The 19,748-nt window shown below is 34.9% G+C and overlaps 1 protein-coding gene across 8 annotated transcripts in view; it reads right to left on the reverse strand.

Annotated features, from left to right (window-relative positions):
- Positions 1–398: 398 nt before the first annotated feature.
- ESRP1 (epithelial splicing regulatory protein 1) overlaps positions 399–19,748 on the reverse strand; it is a 65,073-nt gene continuing 45,723 nt past the window's right edge. For 2 of the 8 annotated variants that reach the window (XM_081070339.1, XM_081070338.1), the window contains exons 14-16: positions 11,590–11,740; positions 8,079–8,188; positions 399–1,939 (exon numbers count right to left, since the gene is read on the reverse strand). In XM_081070339.1, coding sequence (XP_080926465.1) covers positions 8,114–8,188; positions 11,590–11,740 — 226 coding nt within the window. In that variant the 3' untranslated portion in view covers positions 399–1,939; positions 8,079–8,113. The remainder of the gene's footprint in view (positions 1,940–8,078; positions 8,189–11,589; positions 11,741–19,748) is intronic. The other 6 variants (XM_081070341.1, XM_081070340.1, XM_081070342.1 and 3 more) reach the window with 5 other exon arrangements.

Here is a 19,748-nt window from a genome sequence, read left to right on the forward strand (position 1 = left end):
ATTAGAGAATATTGGAGAACTGAGCATCAGCAAGGACAGAGTAATTAGGGGGGAAAAAAAGTTTGTGGAATTCAGAAACACTCAAGTTCTAGATCTTAGTTTTATGTGGCTTAAATAGGTTTTCAAATTGTCAAACAGAGCTCCAGTAATATGATGCCAAGACCAAATGTTAACATGTATAACTGCCCATTAAAAATATCAGTTTCACTGATTAATGCTCTAAGGATAACCACATCCTTGTTTGAACTGTATCTGGAATGCGTTTACCATTGATAGCTTTTACAAAATACGTGGGGTAAACTTAGGGAAAAACCTCACCACCTCAGGAAAAGATGACATATCCGTGCTCCTCCACCATTATTACAGCTCTTCTAATAACAAAAAAGAATGCAAACATTGAGATTAAACAGGTGAGTTTTATTATCAAATGTAACAATTCTACAAAAACTCAGTATTGTAAATATTACTGCCTATCTTAAAGTCTTTCAGAGCTTTGGGCAGACAGCATCTTAAGGCATCAAGTATAAAGAACATTTTTCTGATCTTAAGTGCCAGTTATCACCAATTTTCACACAAAATGGTTTTTTTTTTGTTTTTTATGTTTTTCCTACTGCAGTTAAAGGGCCATTGCTGGTCAGCTGAAGAGGGGATGTTCGGTTCTCCAAGGTGTTATTCAAAGTAATGCAAAGTAAATAAAAATAGCAGCCACATAATTCTGCATGGCATTGCATCCAAGCAAAGGACAATATAAGTAACTTAAAGAAACATGCACTGAGTTAATCAAATTCTGTTTTCCTGTTTGGAGTTATGTGAAGCAGCAGTACTTGCTAGCTAGTGTCTAATATTGCACTTTTGTAGCATAAACACAGCTAAACACATAGTGCTAAACACTGACGGCATCAGCACCTGCTCCAACTGCATCCGTGTTTACCTCAGAATAGCATGCTGACTATAATTCTATGCTTTAAAAAGTTTCAATTACTTGACAGTTAAGGCATTAGAGAAAAGGTTTAAGGCTATCTTAATATATACAAGTATTTATTTGTTAGTAGTACACTACTTTCTAGAATACACTGTTCAAATATTCTCATTTTTGTGATATTAAAAATTATGGAATTTCTCTTATTAAAGTCCAAACTGTCATCAATGGGGAAAGTACAATATAAAACAATACATATGAAGCCACAATATTCAGTTACAGATCAAACAAGAATTTACTAACTACACATAGCTGCTTCATTTTTGGTTTTGCATTTTGGCCCCTAGTTCATTTTTATTTACAGCTGGTACCTGCTGAGAAAAAAGATCCAACTTTTAACTATGTATGTATTGCAGTGGGTGTACTATCTCTTGTAATTCATCCCAAAGTGTTTTAAAAATCGTTTTCACTGGATGGCCAAGAGACAGCAAATATTAATTTTATTTCTTATATTTATGATTTAAGCATTCCAAGATCTTTTTCTTGAATTACTTAGTAAGAGGGCATGATTATGCAGAAGGCAGGGAGATGGAGAGAGAAGAGTGGGAACAAGGCAGGGAGATGGAGAGAGAAGAGTGGGAACACACAAAAAATGAAGCTTCCATAACAGAGCTCCATATGGAGATGGTAGACAGAAGTGCAGTATTTTTTTCCCCATGACATAAAAACCTAAGAAACACCTGTGATGCCACGTTGGCTGGAAGTAATGGAGACATCTGATTTCCAATTCACATTTTAAATGCCTGTTTGCAATCAGTAAGTAGCCAGGCATGCTGCTTGCTATAAGAATTTGGCTTCACTGGCTCAAATTTTCCACTCCACCAAAAGATAGGGCACAAGCCCCCGTCCAATCATGTTTGCTGAAAATACTGCAGCCTGAGTATAGACAAACTTTCTCTGAAGTTGCTAGAAGTTGTCTTATGTCTGAAGGTTTCTGGATCACCACACATCTTTCATACACTGAAAAAAATAAATAAAATGAAATATTAGTCTCTAAATTTTTCAATTCTTAGTATCCATAAAAAATAAATTATTTTAAATTCTAAAAGGTCTCAAAAATCCTTAAGGTAGTCGAAGTTTAAATTTTACACATAGTGACATTTACACAGCAAATTTTGGGGGAGAATAGTGTTGGCAAATGAAGATTCTGTGATAATTTGCATTTCCACAATTTTCCACCCTTTGTATTATCATATACAGAATAATATGTATGTTTCCACCTCCCCACCTGATTCAGCTGCTTTGTGGAGAAACTATTTTATTCATTTCTTAGACTGGGTCCCCAAGTTATCATAGCATTCTTCTGATATTAGACATTTAATACTATTAAAATAAAAAACCCATTAAGACAAATTTTAAAATTAAATTCGTGTATAAGAAATTTCAAATAATTTCCAACAAAAATGTCTGAATCAACAAGCACTGAGGCATGACATTGTAGCAAACATGGGCTCCACATGCTAGTAAATAGTTGATTAGCAACGTTCATGTGGATTAATTTATTTCATCCTCACAACTACCCTATTAGGTGATCATGGTTCCCCATTTTATAGATGAGATAACTGAGGCACAGAACTATTAAGCCACTAATTGGCAGATTCAGAACCTGAACGCAGGTTCCTCTATACTACTGCACTTATACACTATACAAAAACTTTAAAATGAAAACACTGCATACTTCCACATGTAAATGAAAACCAATAATAGCTCTTCAGTTCTGTCCTATTCATGTGGCCAGTTTGAAACTGTGGTCAAGATTAGATTTGCTTTAATAGCAGATCTTAAAATTGGTACAGACTTAGAATCAGGTATTTTAAAAATAGTATCTTAAAAACAGTTTATTTGTTAGAATTCATTCTTAAAATGTGGTTTTACAAAGTGACCATAATTTAGCTCTCAGAGTTAAATACTACGTGTTCAAAGCTTCTTCAATACTAAATACAGATAAGAATCTCTACCAATGACCCAACAGATATAGATGTCCATTTTACCTGTCTTTTGGCAATATCACCTGAATTTTCCTTAAATAACTTCCCCCTCATATGATTTCAAGCACTTGAAGTGGTAACTTTACCACTGAGCCCAACAAGTGACCCAAACATAACCAATTAGAGCCCTACAAGTTCCTGGCCATAGAGGTATCAGAGATGTACTTAAGCCAGGCCAGTGAAACTCAATTGCTGGCTTGCTTCTGGACTTGACATGACAATGTGTATGCCAGAAGTGCTAGGGGTACCTCATGGAAAGAATTTGACTGCGAGTGAGCCCTTGGATCCAGCCTCAGTTACCAGAATCAATGAAGATCACCTCCCACATTCCCAGCCCATATTATTATTATTATTCTCGTGGGAAACATCAGCATCGTAGATACTGAAAAGTATACCTTCACGTTCTATGAAAATGTGAAAAAGGCTAGAAAAATTTTAAAAAATTTAACCTGCACAGATTTGCTTTGTAATCCCAGTGGTATATCCAATGTAATTTTTGTGTTTAGCAATGAAACCACAGACTCCTAGCAGCTAGCAAAACTAATAAATAAAAATAATAAAGGAAAATCTCAGATTTTTAAGGAGAAAATAATTCTGATTCTCTTTTAGCTGCAGAAAAGCAAACACTAATATGCAAAGACAATTTTGAAATTACAACTGCAAACATTCATGAATCTCTTTCCTTTTCAGTAAGATGTCTTAAAACATGTTTTATTTTGCACTCAACTGTCATCAAAAGTACTGTGTACAAAGAAGTCTTTTAAGATATCTGGATTTCACCAACTCATGTTATGTCCTTTGGAATAAACATAAATCCCTTCAAAAGCCTGAAATTCTGACTAGTTGTAATATTTTATTTCCTTATAGTAACTTTGACATCTCTTTTCTAAAAAGTGTAAGTCATTTGTGAGAGTTCTTTGGTAGGAAAGAGGAACAAAAGATAAAATCCATTAACTCAGATTCATTCATCAAACAAAGTGTGTTTGATAGCCTTTTCCTTTGTCTCTTAAATCATGAGTCAATATTTATTTAGCTGTTCTTGCCCACTATTATACATACTAGTAGGAAGAGGAAGAGAGAGAAATCTTGTCTAAAATATTCTGGCCAGAAACTAAATATTGTCACTATGTTATCCTCCTCCTACGCCCAAATCAATTATATTACAAAAAACAGCAATCGTTTTCAGTCTACCAAGTACGTAATCCAAACTATATATTTAAGAGGCTAGGTATAAAAAATACTCTCCAAATGAGAGCTACATATTATTTTTTTGCATAAAACTTAGCTGTTGGGACAATACCAGGGTTAGCATATTACATGAGTCTTCAAAAATACCCAGCACAGACAAAAGTTTTCACAAAAGGCAAAGGAAACTATTAACACTTCATTTTAGACTTCCCAGACCCAGAAATGTGAGAAATAAAAGCATTATACCTCAAAATTGTCAAGATCACTAAAAAACATGGAAAGACTGAGAAACTAACACAGACCAGGTAACACTAAGGAGACAGGTTAACTAACTGCAACGTGGAATCCTAGATGGAAAAACTGGTGAAATTTGAGTATCTGGAATGTAGACAATAGTTAAAATCATTGCCCCTATGATTACTGTAATAAGTTATTTGTATTTGTAAAGAACTGAATAGTCTATAAAATTTGTTTACATGCTTTAATCTACCTCATTCTCACCAATAAAAAAAAAAATGAAGTCATACATAGAAGTGAATTTATGCCTGTTTTACTGAGCAGGGAAACGTCACCTCTAAAGAATTGTCATCTCCCTGTGTACATAAAATATACTTATATCCAAGCACTTGTTGACATTTACATTTAGGAGCTGACTCTGCCCCACTGAGAATTTAGGAATATGCCACTTGAAGCTTCCAGTGAGTTTGGGGGTAAGAGGAGAAACACCAATCTGGCCATGTGAAGAGGCAATTTTCTAGCTAGCTATCAAACCTCCTTCCCTGGAGGGCCCCTTGGGTATCTTCACTGGCTTTTCAGATGTCCTTGAGGGTATTTTATAACAAATAAGAGGTATTTATCTACAGTAGTTCTTGGGGGTACTCAACAAATATTGACAGGACAGTGTGACTTCTTTACCAAATCTTACGATGGACTTTAGGCAGCTTTATCTGATCCTATAACCTGCAGTGACATCATTCTGTCAATAAATTTTTAGAACACTGCATTAATTTTCTGTGGCTGCTGTAAAAAATGACTACATTTGGTGGCTTAAAACAACAGAAATTTATTCTCTCACAATTCTGTAGGCCAGAAGTCAGAAATCAACGTGTCAGCCAGGCTACACACTCTCCAGACGCTCTAGGACAGAATCTATTTTTTTGCCTCTTCCAGCTTCTGGTGGTTGTAGGTATTCCTTGGCTTGTGGCCACATCTGCTTCCATGGTCACATTGCCTCCTCTTCCATGTGTCTGTCTGATCTCCCTGTACCTCTCAATTATAATTTCATTTAGGGGCCCCCATCCCTAGATAATCCAGGATAAGCTTCTGCTCTCAAGATTTTAAATTTATATCTTTTGTCATATAAGGTAATAGTCATAGGTTCCAAGAGATTAGGATATAGACATCTCTGGGGCCACCATTCAGCTCACTATAGGCACTTCTTCTGCCATACTTATATTTAGTCTATGGAAAAGCGCATCAAGCCTAAAGCCAGAAGTTCTTTTGGTCAGCTTGGTCATTAGCTGTATGACTCTGTGAAAGGTGTCTAACCTCCTGGGTTTAATTTCCTACTCTGTCAAATGGAGCCATCAGAACCTGCCCTAATACCTCACAGGGGTATGTTGAGACTCAAATGAGACTGTAGATATATCAGCCACTCTATTGGTATAAAAGATGACTTGTGATGATAAATTTAATATTGATATGGACGGAGAATTATGTAAATATATAATCATAATATATGGTTAAAGAGAAAGAACTAAGGTCTAAAATTGCATGCGGGCATCCAAAAAAGAAGCTGAATGAAAATATTCATTGTGGTTATTTCTGGGTGGTGAGATTATTGGTGTTTCTTTGTACCTGTCTGTATGATCCCAGTTCTTTACAATGAGCACATAATACTTTTATGATTCTTACCTCCCAGAGTTGTTGAGATAACTTATACCAAGTATTTCACACAGTACATACTTTGTGTGAATTTTTAAAAATTCTCAGTATAAAGGTAGATTAGTCTGTTAATAGAATAAGAAAATGCAAATATCTGGATTTTAACAAAGCACCCAATTTGTTATTCTACAATACCCCAAATATATAAACATAAGATAGACTTAGAGGTATTGAGTAATGGTTATAGTCAACTTAGGACATTTCTAATACAATATCAAAAGGTTCTATTTCTAGTCATTTTTTTTCTTTCTTTTTTTAGTTTCAGGTACACTCTAGTCCTTTCTTATTCAATATACTCATTTTACAATGGACAGTATGCTTACCAAATTCATAGACAGCATTAAGGGCTTGAATAAAGAATATTTGGAAAGACAAAGTACGGACCAAAAAAAATATCAACAGGCTAAAAGAATGTGTTTTCACCACTGTGAACTAGACTAGAAAATACCCCACTCCCTCTGCAAAGTATCTGGGCATCTCTGGCAGTACCAAGATATCTTGAAATCACTGAAATTGGCAGAGAATCATCACTATCAACCCAGAACTGGAGTTTCTGCAACTTTAGAATAAGAGGATAAGACCCCAATTATGATTTCTCAGGGGCAACATTGTATTGGCAACCCTGTTCCTAAATTAGAATCCATATAGTTGAATCCCACGGGGTCGTCAGCCACAAAAGTGTTGACAAAATTAGAAAATGACATGCCAGCAAACCAATTTCAGCAAACAAGCCATACCAATTCCTGAACATGTACCTACAACTCCATCTCTTGAGGAGCCTCACCCAGAATGCAAGTGTCCTTTAAGAAAGATTATGAATTAATAGAAAGGAAAAAAACAACAACTAATATCAAAGAACCTTTATAAGGGTTCCTTCCCTCTTGATTTTGTTGTAGAAGAGGAAAAAGCTGTGCGACCAAAACCTTGCAATCATTTAAACAGAGCACATTTAAAGTATACCCAGATGAACCTTAAAAACATTAAGTTAAATGAGAAGCCAGTCATGAAAGGACAAAAAATGTGTCATTCCACTTATGAGGTACCTAGAATACTCAAATTCATAGAAAAAGTAAGAAGAATGGTAGTTGCCAGGGACTCAGGGAAGAGGGCAATGGGGACTCATTGTTTAATGTAAACAAAGTCTGAGAAGATGAAAAAGTTCTGAAGCTAGACAGTGGTGACGATTGTGTAACAATGTGAATGTACTTAATGCCACTGAACTGTACACTTAAAAATACATAACTGCTAGTATCAGCACTATTCATAATAGCTAGAAGGTAGAAACAACCCAAATGTCCATCAGTGGATAAATGGATACAAAGTGTTATATCTGTACCGTGCAATATTTTTCAGCCATAAAAAAAAAAGAAGTACTGATACATGCTACAACATGGTGAACCTCTAAAACATGTGAAGTGAAAGAGGCCAGATACCGAAAGGTCATATATTGTATGATTTCAGTTATACGAAATACCCATAATAGGCAAATCCATAGAGACAGATAGGAAGCAGATTATTAGTTGCCAGGGTTTGTAGGGGAGGAAAATAGGGAGCTACTGCTTAATGGGGATGGGGTTTTCTTTTTGGGACATAGAAATATTTTGGAACTACATAGAGATGGTTGGTTGTACAATTTGTGAATGCACAAAATACCACCAAATTGTATACTTTAAAATGATTGATTTTATGCAATGTGATTTTTACCTCAATTAAAAAAAGCATTCCTAACCTGTCGACCATCTGATATACTGCAAATGAATTTCCAAATGGAAGTTTTCCCGAATCCCAAATAACATACAAATATTATCCATAAATATTGCTTAGATACAATCTACTTAGATGAGAACCTTAACTGTAGTCTCCATTCCTTCCAGGATTTGACACTCTTACATCACACTAAAGAAAAGAGGGAACCTCTCACCTGGCTCTTTTTTGAATTTGGCCCTTTATAATTTAACTTTCGTACCACAGAGCCTTACCTGCTTTTCTGAGGATGGTCTAACTGCTGGGGCCCTTAAATACAAACCCATTCTTTGGGTAGAGTCCTGGCCTGGTCATTTGTGTGTACAAATCCATCCTCGGTTGCATACTAAAATGCAAGTTAAAACAAACAGGATCAAAAGACGGACAGACTGACAATATGGATGGTTAGTATTTCAACTGAATAGATCTACCAACAGAATTATAGGACATTTAGACCATAGGAAACAAGTTAACAGTTGTACGAACCACATACACGACTGTTAATCCCAAGTCTTCATTTCTCAACATGCCTGATTACCATAAAAACCCCTTCCAGTAGAGAAGTTAAATACCGTGTTTCCCTGAAAATAAGACCTAATCAGAAAACAAGCCCTAGCATAATTTTTCAGGATGACATCCCCGGAACATAAGCCCTAATGTGTCTTTTGGAGCAAAAATTAATATAAGACCCAGTCTTATTTTCGGAGAGACAGGGTAGAACATCTGGATAAAAAAGGAACACCATATCACAATAAACACCACCAAACACTTCAGATCTTGCTAACAGTACAGTTTCCATGATATCATAGGTATGACTAGATAACAAATATTTTAGCACCAACTATTTGCAAGGTATTATAAAATAAGCCCGATATGTCCAAACAACTCTATGAATTTTATACAGCATTAGATGCATTTACAATATCAATCTAATCTCTCAGTAGGACAGCAAGTAACAATCTTAGCAGTGAAAGGCCAAAAGAGATAATGATTAAAGTTAGTACTTTGAGGAGAAACAAAAACAAGCAGTTACTGAAAATGCAAAGTTGTTGACAGTAAACAGTAATGGAAAGAATGAAAAAGTTAAAGGAATTATATAAGGATTCTTGAGAGTTCATTTCAGAATAACAGGCCCATCAACTAAAACATAGATATAGGTTTATTTTCATTACCAGAATGACATTCTCATTACCAACTATTTTCATAGTAATCTGTCTTCGTAAGTTCTGTCCTCATTCTGTTAACCTAATTTATCAAAATGGGCCTAACCGAGATACTTTAGAAGACAGCAGATTTGCTAGCAGAGCCCATGTCCTGCAATCTGCTTAGGCCAATAGAATTCTTCCCTTTGTGTAAATTCCGCCCTTTTCAGCTTATACCCCGACTCCCATCCCAAATGACACATTTAAAAATAATATGTGTAGATACTGACATATGCCATAATTACATCAAGATATATATCTTTTATTTTAAAGACAGAATCAAAGTCTCAAGAGATTTCATTCACTCAACCAATTATTATGAAGGATTTGCTTAATATGAGTAAATCATGAAATTATGTAAAATGAATCATAAATAACCAGAAATAAAATGAAAACCTCCCATTAAATCAGCAAGAGCAATAAATACACAGTAGGCAAAGAAAAACACAGATTACACTTAAATGAACAGTTTTTTTCCCCCCAAAGTCATCTACTGATTTAGTCTTGTGACAAAGTGATATCTAAAGAATCTGGAATCCCATAGCTAATGGGTATTACTAAAATAATTGAGAAGAGGGAAAAATAAGAAGGCATAGAGACAGGAGAAAATATGAGCTATTTTGAATGCATGCACTGTGACTACCTTAAAGCTCAAATTACTGAGGGAAATAATGGAATATTTTGACATACTGAATTGGATAACTGAGCTTCCTACATGATCCTGATTCATTGATCCAGCTCATAAATTCCAAGCACTTCAGAAATGGAAGGCCAATTCTGCCTTGAGGTAGAATCATTTTGCACAATCCTTGCGCTTCTGATGATACCAGATAACTCTATTCCAACCCTGAATGACTCCCTAGAAGCTACTAGAAGATGATCTGCTGCAGACTAAAGTTATTTTATCTCAGTTTTGAAGCCATAAATCTAGAAATAACTGCTATTACTTGTTTGTGGTAGAATAAACATACACAAAAGCTAGCTGGGGCATTCTTCATAATAAACAACAATTTTGCTTAGTCTCATAACCGACTTATGTGTACGACTGCTTAATTTTATTCAGTGTGAAAGTAAAATTAGACTAGTCAAAAAAAAAAAAAATTAATTCAGCTGACCACTACAACCTGAAACTTTGCTTGTACATTACAGAATTGGAAAACAATGGGGGAAAATACAAAACTCAAATGTTTTCTCCATGAGATTAAGCAACCTTTTCAATAGCCTTCAGTAAAACTGTATTCCTTTCATAATCTAATGAATCAGACACGAAGTTTGGAAAGTAACTTTAAAAAAAAAAAAATCTTTGCAAGGGCTTCCAACAGGAAGCATAACTGTTTAGGGAAGAAACACAGTATCTACTGATCTCTGAAAAAAAGTTCACTTCTGTTAACAATGTGCTAAACCAGGCAGTAACAAAAGGCAACCTTTGTCCACCTTCATTCAGTTTTTCACTATCAGACACAGATTTTCTTCATTTGTCAGAAAATATGTTCTGTATATTAAAAGCCTTTACACCACTATATATGGTAACTTGGTAGGTATGGGGCATCCCCACCAAGGTAATTTTAACTGAGCTTCACAATCCTCCATGATTCAGACACCAAGCTTGTAAACCCATTCTAACAGTGAAGCAGTTTCTGCAGGCACAACCCTTATAATGCTGTACTGTAAATGATCAAAGACTATTATAGGATTTTATAATTATGCCTATAAAGTATTCTTACCTCTAAAGACTCAAACAAAGTTCAGATCCAAAAGGAAAGACAATTTTTGCTATTAGTACAATTAAAAGACTGCATGATACTGATTTTTAGACATTGCAAGAAAGAAGAGTTCGGGTTCTAGGTATTATGTGATTTGAGGAAGGAAAGAAGTCCGCTCAGGTGAGATGACAATGAGATTTTGCTCACTGTTAAAGAGCTCTTTCCAAGAAACATCTCATTCTTTGGATTAAGTCAGAAAACAACTGATGGACACAGGCAGTGGTAGAAGAAAATGGTAAGAGTAAACACTAAGAATTAACAGCAGATAATTACATCTGAACATCCTACAGCTCATCTTAAGGAATTACCATCTAAAGATTCATTGAGTCTCTTTTGTCCACCCCCCCCCCCCCCCCCCCCCGTTTAAGCAGAGAGGTCTCTGACCACTTTTTAAATACTCTTCTTAAACTCCAAGCTTAAGTACTTTTTTTGTTAGTCAAGAATTTGACTTTGAGGGAAAATCTTTAGCCAATCCTATTCTAGATGAAAAGACTCACACTGCTGTGTGCCCTGAAGAGCTTTTCCAAAGCCCATTTTTCAGAAAACGCTCCAAGTTGAAACAATTAAAAATAGCACGGAAAAGCTCTAATCTTGTCAGAGGGATGAATTTTAAGTTAGTACTCACACTAGTCTCCCTGACTTTGACTGGTTCTTTTTGCCTCCATAAGCAATCTAGCAGCACATGAGTTTCAGAGAATCTGCTTCTTTCCTGGCTGCATTCTTTAGGCAAATCAACTCAAGTAATAAGGGCACTGAGTATTTTTCTTCTTTAAGCTACTGACCTGGTAACCTTGGAAGAAGTTAAGAATTTCCTTAACTCCAGTATTGTAGGCCAGGCCCTGCATTCTGACCACCGTGCCAGGCTGTGGAGGGACACCGCTAAGATTAGCAGCTGTAGGGAAGTAGCCAAGACTATTGGGCGAACCTGGGGGACTAAAGGGAGAGAAAGCACAGTGAACCAATAGGAACAGACAATGTCGAATATTTACTCTAAAAACATTAGTTACTTAAAGAAACAGATTATCTTAAGGTGATCTTAGAATTCTCAGTTATCTCTCCCAAGCCAGGTAAGAACACCATAGCATTTCTGTCCCACATTTCCACAAAAGCCAAAAGTTGAAAGGCAGAAGGGTTAATGCAGAGTTAAATGCAGGGCTTCCCCAAAGATCCAGTTCTCTCTGAGATTCTTAAAGGGACAGGAAAGAGAGAATTAAATCTTCATAGTCATTCAACCACAAAGCACCACTTCCAAAGCCCAGCTCATTGATGATTAACTGGCTAGTTATCAGGAATACTAAGGCATGAATACAAAGGACTAATAGGAACCATTACCACAGAAACCAGAAGTCTTCCAAGTGATTTCTTCGAGAAACAGACTGTTCCACCCATAAGCAAACAAACTTACAACACAATAATACAATAAAGTACTATAGCACCTAGGAGTTATTTCTTCCAAACTGACTGAGATTTCGAGGGGGAGGCAGGTAAATTGGAAGGGATGCACAACAAATTAAACCAATCACCATTAACACAAGTGGAAAACTGATGTATGGGTACCTCAAGGTATATCTGTAGCAATTACTTCCAAGGAGGACAAGCCAAGTGAATACCTAATTATTCTTTATGTGGCAACTCAAGTGATTACCATATTATGAAATTCGTTTCACTCTATCCCTAACCCAATCTGTTTTCCACCACAATTAGTGGCCAGAAACTCATAATTGAAAAAACATATTGGGAAAAAATTTAAATAATTAGCTTAAAAAGCAATAAAGAACCACAGTTTTAGATTATTAACCCTTATAAATATTTCTAAGTAGGTAATTATCACATTTCAAAAACAAGTAAACACAAAATGCAAGGGACTAAAAATCTTTGAGATTATCTTTCCCACATAATCCTAACTGATGGGTTAATAGGAATGGTAACAGATGTGCATCTAGTTCCAGATCAATTTTTTTATTAACACAGTAACCTTGAGTAATTCACTTGATTTCTCTAAACTTCAATTACAGCATTTGCTAAATGGGGGTGATAGAACCTCCCAAGTTTCACAGAATTGTTCTTCAGATTCAAGATTTAACATACCAAATTATTCCATAAACCATAAAATTCAATAATTTGTTATTTCACTTTTGCTATTTCCATAACCATCATTCTATTTCATCATTTAAAAAATATGGGAGCCTGAGAATATTATTTGACATCAAGCTGCCCTTAAACTTTTCAACTTCTAAAGCAGTGATCTTCAACTTGTTTGCATATTAGTCACTTGGAGAGACTTTTTATTAGGTTGGTGCAAAAGTAATTGCTGTTTTTGCAATTAGTTTTAACCTTTTAAACCACAATTACTTTTGCACTAACCTTAATACAACTCCCCCTGAGGAGAGCCTGTTTTGAGACTAAATAAAAGTCAACCTATGTGCAACTGTAAAATCAAACAGGGAATGCTGTTCAGACTGAGTAGGACTTTAGCCATTATTCAGCCACACCTCCTCATTTTTACAGAAGTGGAAACTAAAACTCAGAGTTAAATTATTTCCCAAAGGTTCTTGGTGAAATTAGCTCTCCACCAAATCAGAGGACCATCCAGATCTCTCAACTTCTAGTTCAATGCTTTTCCCCCATACAACCATCATTCATTCAAACAACATATTTATTCATGTCAAATGTCTGAGAAATACTAACGCTGATATGCAAAGACCACGAAGACTGTATATTTCATTACGAGTTACTCAGACTTTCTACACTGCATATGAAAGTCAGATCATTTTCATAACATACAACCTACTTACGTGGCTCTGTCCTGGCATATTCTATTCCTTTGGCTAAAGAGCTCCTATAAATTAAATGTAGGTGTCTAGTACCTTCAAACTACAACCAAGAAAAAATAGAAAGATAAAAATTATCCAACTAGAAATTGAACGTCATAAAATGACAATTATGTTCACCATCTATAAGGTACTATAAGCCTAAACACACTACAACTTGGATTCACATTCTTACTTTTTGCGTTAAGATTACCTGCTGTATACAAGGCATCTTAAGGAAAATTAAATAACCTGTGAATCTACGTGATAGGGCATGCAATAAGAATTTTTTATCAACCTAAATTCCAAGTTCTTTCAGATTACCGAAATAATAATCACCAAAAATAAAGTAATATATGGAATAAAAATGACAGAAACGAGACAAGGTAAACTTACTTGTATATGAAGAAAAATGAATTTACTAAAAAACCACTAGAATAAATCAGCTCAGCAAGGTTTAAGATACAAGGTCAATACACAAAATAAATCAATTGGATTTGTATACACCACAACAAAGAATCCAAAAATGAAATTAAGAAAGCAATTCCACTCACAATGAGATAAAAAAGAATACTAAGAAAAACATTTAACAAAGGAAGAGCAAGACACGTACACTGAAAATAACAAGACATTGTTAAAAAATAAAAGATCATTTAAATAAATGGAAAGACAGCCCATGATCATAAACAGGAGACTTAATATTGCTAAAATGGAAATACTGTCTTAAACTAAAGATTCAATGCAATAGCTATCAAAATTCCAACTGGCTTTTTTGCAGAATCAATGAAATTGAACATATAACAGAAATGCAAAGGACAGTCAAACTCTTGAAAAAGAGCAAAGTAGGAGAACTTAACATTGCCTTGAATTCAAAACTTACTACAAAACTATAGTAATCAAAATGGTGTGGTTCTCCCTATTGGTAGGCAATGATCAATGGAGTCCAATTAAAAGGCCAGAAATAAACTCTTACATTTATGATCCATGATTTTTTACAAGCGTTCCAAGATAATTCAATGAGGAAAGAATAGTGTCTTCAATAAATGGTACCGGAACAATGGATTATCCACATACGAAAGGATGAATTTAGACCTCTATCTCACCCTACATAAAAAATTCAAATTAAATAATATTCCTAAATATAAGAGCTAAAACTACAAAACTCTTACAATATATAATATTAAATCTTCATGACCTTGGTTTATTAACAAAAGTATACATGAGAAAAGAATACATTGCACTTGATCAAAATTTAAAACTTCTCTGCTTTAAAGGATACCACCAAGAAAAATGAAGACAACCCACAGACTGTGAGAAAATATGTGTAAATCATATCTTATAAGGCCTCTTATCTAGAGTATATAAAGATATTTTACAAATGAAAAACAGTAAGAAAAATAACCCAACTTTAAAATGTGCAAAGGAATTAAAAAAGATATAAATAAATGGAAACATATACAATGCTCACAGGAAGAATTTATATAGTTAAAATGTCTATACTACTCAAAGCAATATATAGATTCAATGCAATCCCTATCAAAATACTAATGACATTTTTCACAAAACTAGAAAAAATAATCCTAAAGTTTATATGGAACCATAAAATAGCCCTAGTCACAGCAATCCTGAGAAATAAGAACAAGGCGGGAGGTACCATGCTACCTGATATCAAATTATACTACAAGGCGATGGTAATCAAAACAGCATGGTATTGGCATAAAAACAGACACATAAATCAATGGAACAGCCTAGAGAGCCTAGAAATATATCCATGCCTATTTGCTCATTTAATCTAAGACAAAGGAAGCAAGAATTAACATTAGAGTAAAGACAGTCTATTCAATAAATGGTGCTGGGAAAACTGGACAGATACATGCCAAAAAAGAGAAACTGGACCACCTTCTTACACCATATACAAGAATGAACATATACAAAATGGATTAAAGACTTAAATGTAAGATCTGAAACCATAAAATTGCTAGAAGAAAATATAGGAAATAATCTTGCAGACAATACCCACAGTAATATTTTTACTGATATATCCCCTCGGGCAAGGGAAGCAAAAGAAAAAAGTAAACAAATGGGAGTACATCAAACTAAAAAGTTTTCACAGCTAAGGAAACCATCAATAAAACAAAAAGTCATCCTACTGAATGGGAGAAGATATTTGTCAATGATACATCGGATAAGAGGTTAATATCCAAAATTTATAAAAGACTCAACAACAACAAAAAACAAACAACCCAATTAAAAAATGGGCTGAGTACATGAAGAGACATTTCCCTATCTAAGATACAAGATAGATGGCCTTGTATATTGGACAGACGGCCAATAGACATATGAAGGTGCTCAATGTCATTGATCATCACAGAAATGCAAATAAAAGCCTCTATGAAATACCACCCCATTCCTATTAGAATGGCTATCATCAATAAATCAACAATCAAATGTTGGTGAGGATGTGAAGAAAAGGGAACCCTTGTACGCTGTTGGTGGGATTGCAGATTGGTACAGCCACTATGGAAAACAGTATGGAGGTTCCTCAAAAAATTAAATAGAACTACCTTATGACCCAGCAACTCTACTCCTGGATATCTATCCAAAGAAATCCAAAACACCAACTTGAAAAAATATATGCACCCCTATGTTTATTGCAGCGCTATTCACAATAGGCAAGACATGGAAACAACCAAAATGCCCATAAATAGACAACGGAATGAAGAAATTGTGGTACACTTATACAATGGAGTATTACTCTGCCAAAAAAAAAAAAAAAGAAATCTTACCATTTGCAACAAAATGGTTAGACCTAGAGAATATTATGCTAAGTGAAATAAGTCAGACTGCAAAAGATAAATACTCTATGATCTCACTTTATGTAGAATCTAAAGAACAAAATAAACGAGCAAAAAAACCGAACTAGATGTAGAGATACAGAGAAAAATCTGATGGCTGCTAGATGGGAGATGGTTGGTGAATGGGGGAGTAAGTGAAAGGATTAAAAAGTAGAAACTGGTAGACATAAAAATAGTCACAGTTATGTGAAATACAGTGTGGGGAATATAATCAATAATGTAAAGATCATGTAGGGTGCCAGATGGGTACTGGACTCATTGGGGGAATCACTTCATAGATTGTGTAGACCACTGTGGACACCTGAAGCTGATATAGAATATCGAGTATCAACTATAATTAAATATAAATATAAATATAAAAAATATAAATTAAATATAATATAAATTAAATATAAATATAAAATATAATTAAATATAAATATAAACCTGACCACTGTGGACACCTGAAGCTGATGTAGAATATAGAGTATCAACTATAATTAAATATACATTAAAAATAAATATACACATATATGTTCGTGGGATGTAAAGTATAGCATAGGGAACTTAGTCAATAGTATAGTAAGAGCTATGAGGTCTGACAATTAAGTTCATGTATTTGTTGCAACGACGTTGCTAACCTTTCTTTGGTAGCAGAGGGATTTTTCATTATGAATTTGTACCAACTGGACAAACAGTTAACCAAGTTTACTATTTGGAAGTGCTGAAAAGGCTGTGTGAAAAAGTTAGACAAAAATGACCTGAACTTTTCACCAACAATTTATGGCTCTTGCATCACGACAATGCACCAGTTCACACAGCACTGTGAGGGAGTTTTCAGCCAGTAAACAAATAACTGTATTGGAATACCCTCCCTACTCACCTGATATGGCCACCAGTGACTTCTTTCTTTATCCGAAGATAAAGGAAATATTGAAAGGAAGACATTTTGATGACATTCAGGAAGGACATCTGATGGCCATTCCAGAAAAAGAGTTCCAAAACTGCTTTGAAGGGTGGACTAGGTGCTGGCAACAGTACATAGCTTCCCAAGGGGATTACTTCAAAGGTGATCATAGTGATATTCAGCAATGAGGGATGCAGCACTTTTTCTAGGATGAGTTCACGAAGTTAATTGTCTGACCTCGTATATACGATGACAGAAGGGTAGTAGACTGGGAGGGGGGTTATCACTTTGTGAGGGGGTATAAATGTCTAATCATTAAGTTGTTTTATACACCTGAAACTAATAGTGAAAAATAGGTAAAAACATAAAAAGAAAGTACAAGGGTACTTGCCAGGGACTGGGCGGAAGGAGAAATGGGAGTTGTGTTTGGTGGGTATTGTTTTTTAAGATGAAAAGGTTCCAGAGGACTGTTACACAACAATGATAATATAGTTAACACTACTGAACTGTACATTTAAAAATAGTTAAGAGGATAAATGTTATGGTTTTACTACAATTTAAAAAATTGAAAATATACATATACAAACTCATAATAAATATAATGGAAAAAACGTGCAAAGATTTGAACATTTCTCCAAATAAAATATATGAATGGCTAATAAGCACATATAAAAATGCTCAAAATCAACAGTCATTAAGGAAATGCAATTCAAAACCATAATGAGATAGCAAATTGACTCATCAAAATGGTTAAAATAAGAGTTAACAGTTGAAAAGGAATCAGAGAAATTGGAAACTTTGTGCATAGCTGATGGGAATGTTAGAAGAATGAAGACCCTTTGGAAAACATTTGGCTGTTTCTCAAATGTTAAACATGGAATTACCATTGACCCACCAATTCTAGTCCTAGGTACATACCCAAGAAAACTGAAAATCTATTTCCACCCAAAAACTTGAATGCAGATGTATATAGTATCATTACTAATAGCCAAAAACTATTATCTACTCCAAATATCTGATGAATTTATAACCTAAATGTGGTATAACTGTACGATAGAATATTAATTAGCCATAAAAAAGTATGAAGTACTGATTCATGCTACAACATAAACCTCGAAAATATGCTACATAAAAGAAGCCAGTCACTAAACACCACTGGTATGGTATGATTTCATTTATATAAAATATCCAGAACAGGCAAAACCATGGAAATAGAAAATAGACTGGCAGTTGTTTAGGGATGGAGGGAGGAGACAGTATAGGGGGTAGAAGGGAGGTGAATGGGATTTTGTTTTCCTCCAGAGAGGGATTTAATACAGGGAATTGATTACAAAGGTATATAAAAACCAGAACAAAGGGAAGTAAATCATGTTGCCCATCATGTTGCCAACTGTTCTATGGCTGGAGAATTAATACAGGGAAGGTGGTGTTATCAAGAATGCTAGGAGTCTGCATTCCCACTAATACTTTTGCCACACACAGAAAAATAGCTTTCACATTTTTTTCTACCTGTTAATCCCATGTGACTGCCTTCCATCGGCAGAAACTAATACCCAGCTAGCAAGAAACTCTGAAAAAGGTAGTTTTCAGGCTCCCAGCTGTAGTGCTATAGAATATATAAGGACAAGTATGGAGGCTGAGAGTCAAGAGACAACACCTAGGACAGAGTTATTTGATAATGCTTAGAAAGCAATTGTTTAGCAACTGAGCAAACATTTTCACTTCATGCTGTATAGCAAAATAAATTTCAAATGGTATAAAGAGTAAAACATACACTGTACATAATCAAAGACAGAAAAGGAACAATGAAAAACATGAGAAAAAATTCCATTTAAGGATGACAGAACTTTCTAGATATTGAAGCAATGAAGGGAATCACAAAAAAATTTCATATATTGGAATAAAAATAATTTCTAATTGTCAGAGTGATGCTACATAAAGTTAGGAACCAAATAACCTGGAAAGTATATTTAAAACATTAAAATGAACTTAAAACCTAACAGATTACCAAGTAAAGGTGAAGCTGGAAAATACAGGACAGTAATGTTTGAGTTGTCTGGCAACAGAATCTCAGGCAATTAAATTAATATTGGCATAACAAATGGACTCAGCCAGGTTGTCAGATGAAAAGAACCTTGAATTGTAAAACTCATACCTTCAAAGGAAAATACAGTTTGTCTCTACATTGGGTCTCAAAATGATTTTACCTATATAGAGAAGACATGGAGTACTGCAGTGGAGGAAATTGTCAACAACTTTATAATATATACATGTGCTCGTTGAGCAATTTCTTAACGCCATCTCAGTGTGGCTTGCTGAAGCAGGAGAGGCGCTTTTCCAAAGGTTTACATTCAGAACACTGCTGGCACATTGCTGCTATATAGACAGTA

The sequence above is a fragment of the Rhinolophus hipposideros genome (genome assembly GCF_964194185.1).
Source record: "Rhinolophus hipposideros genome assembly, chromosome: 13".
Lineage (NCBI taxonomy): Eukaryota > Metazoa > Chordata > Mammalia > Chiroptera > Rhinolophidae > Rhinolophus > Rhinolophus hipposideros.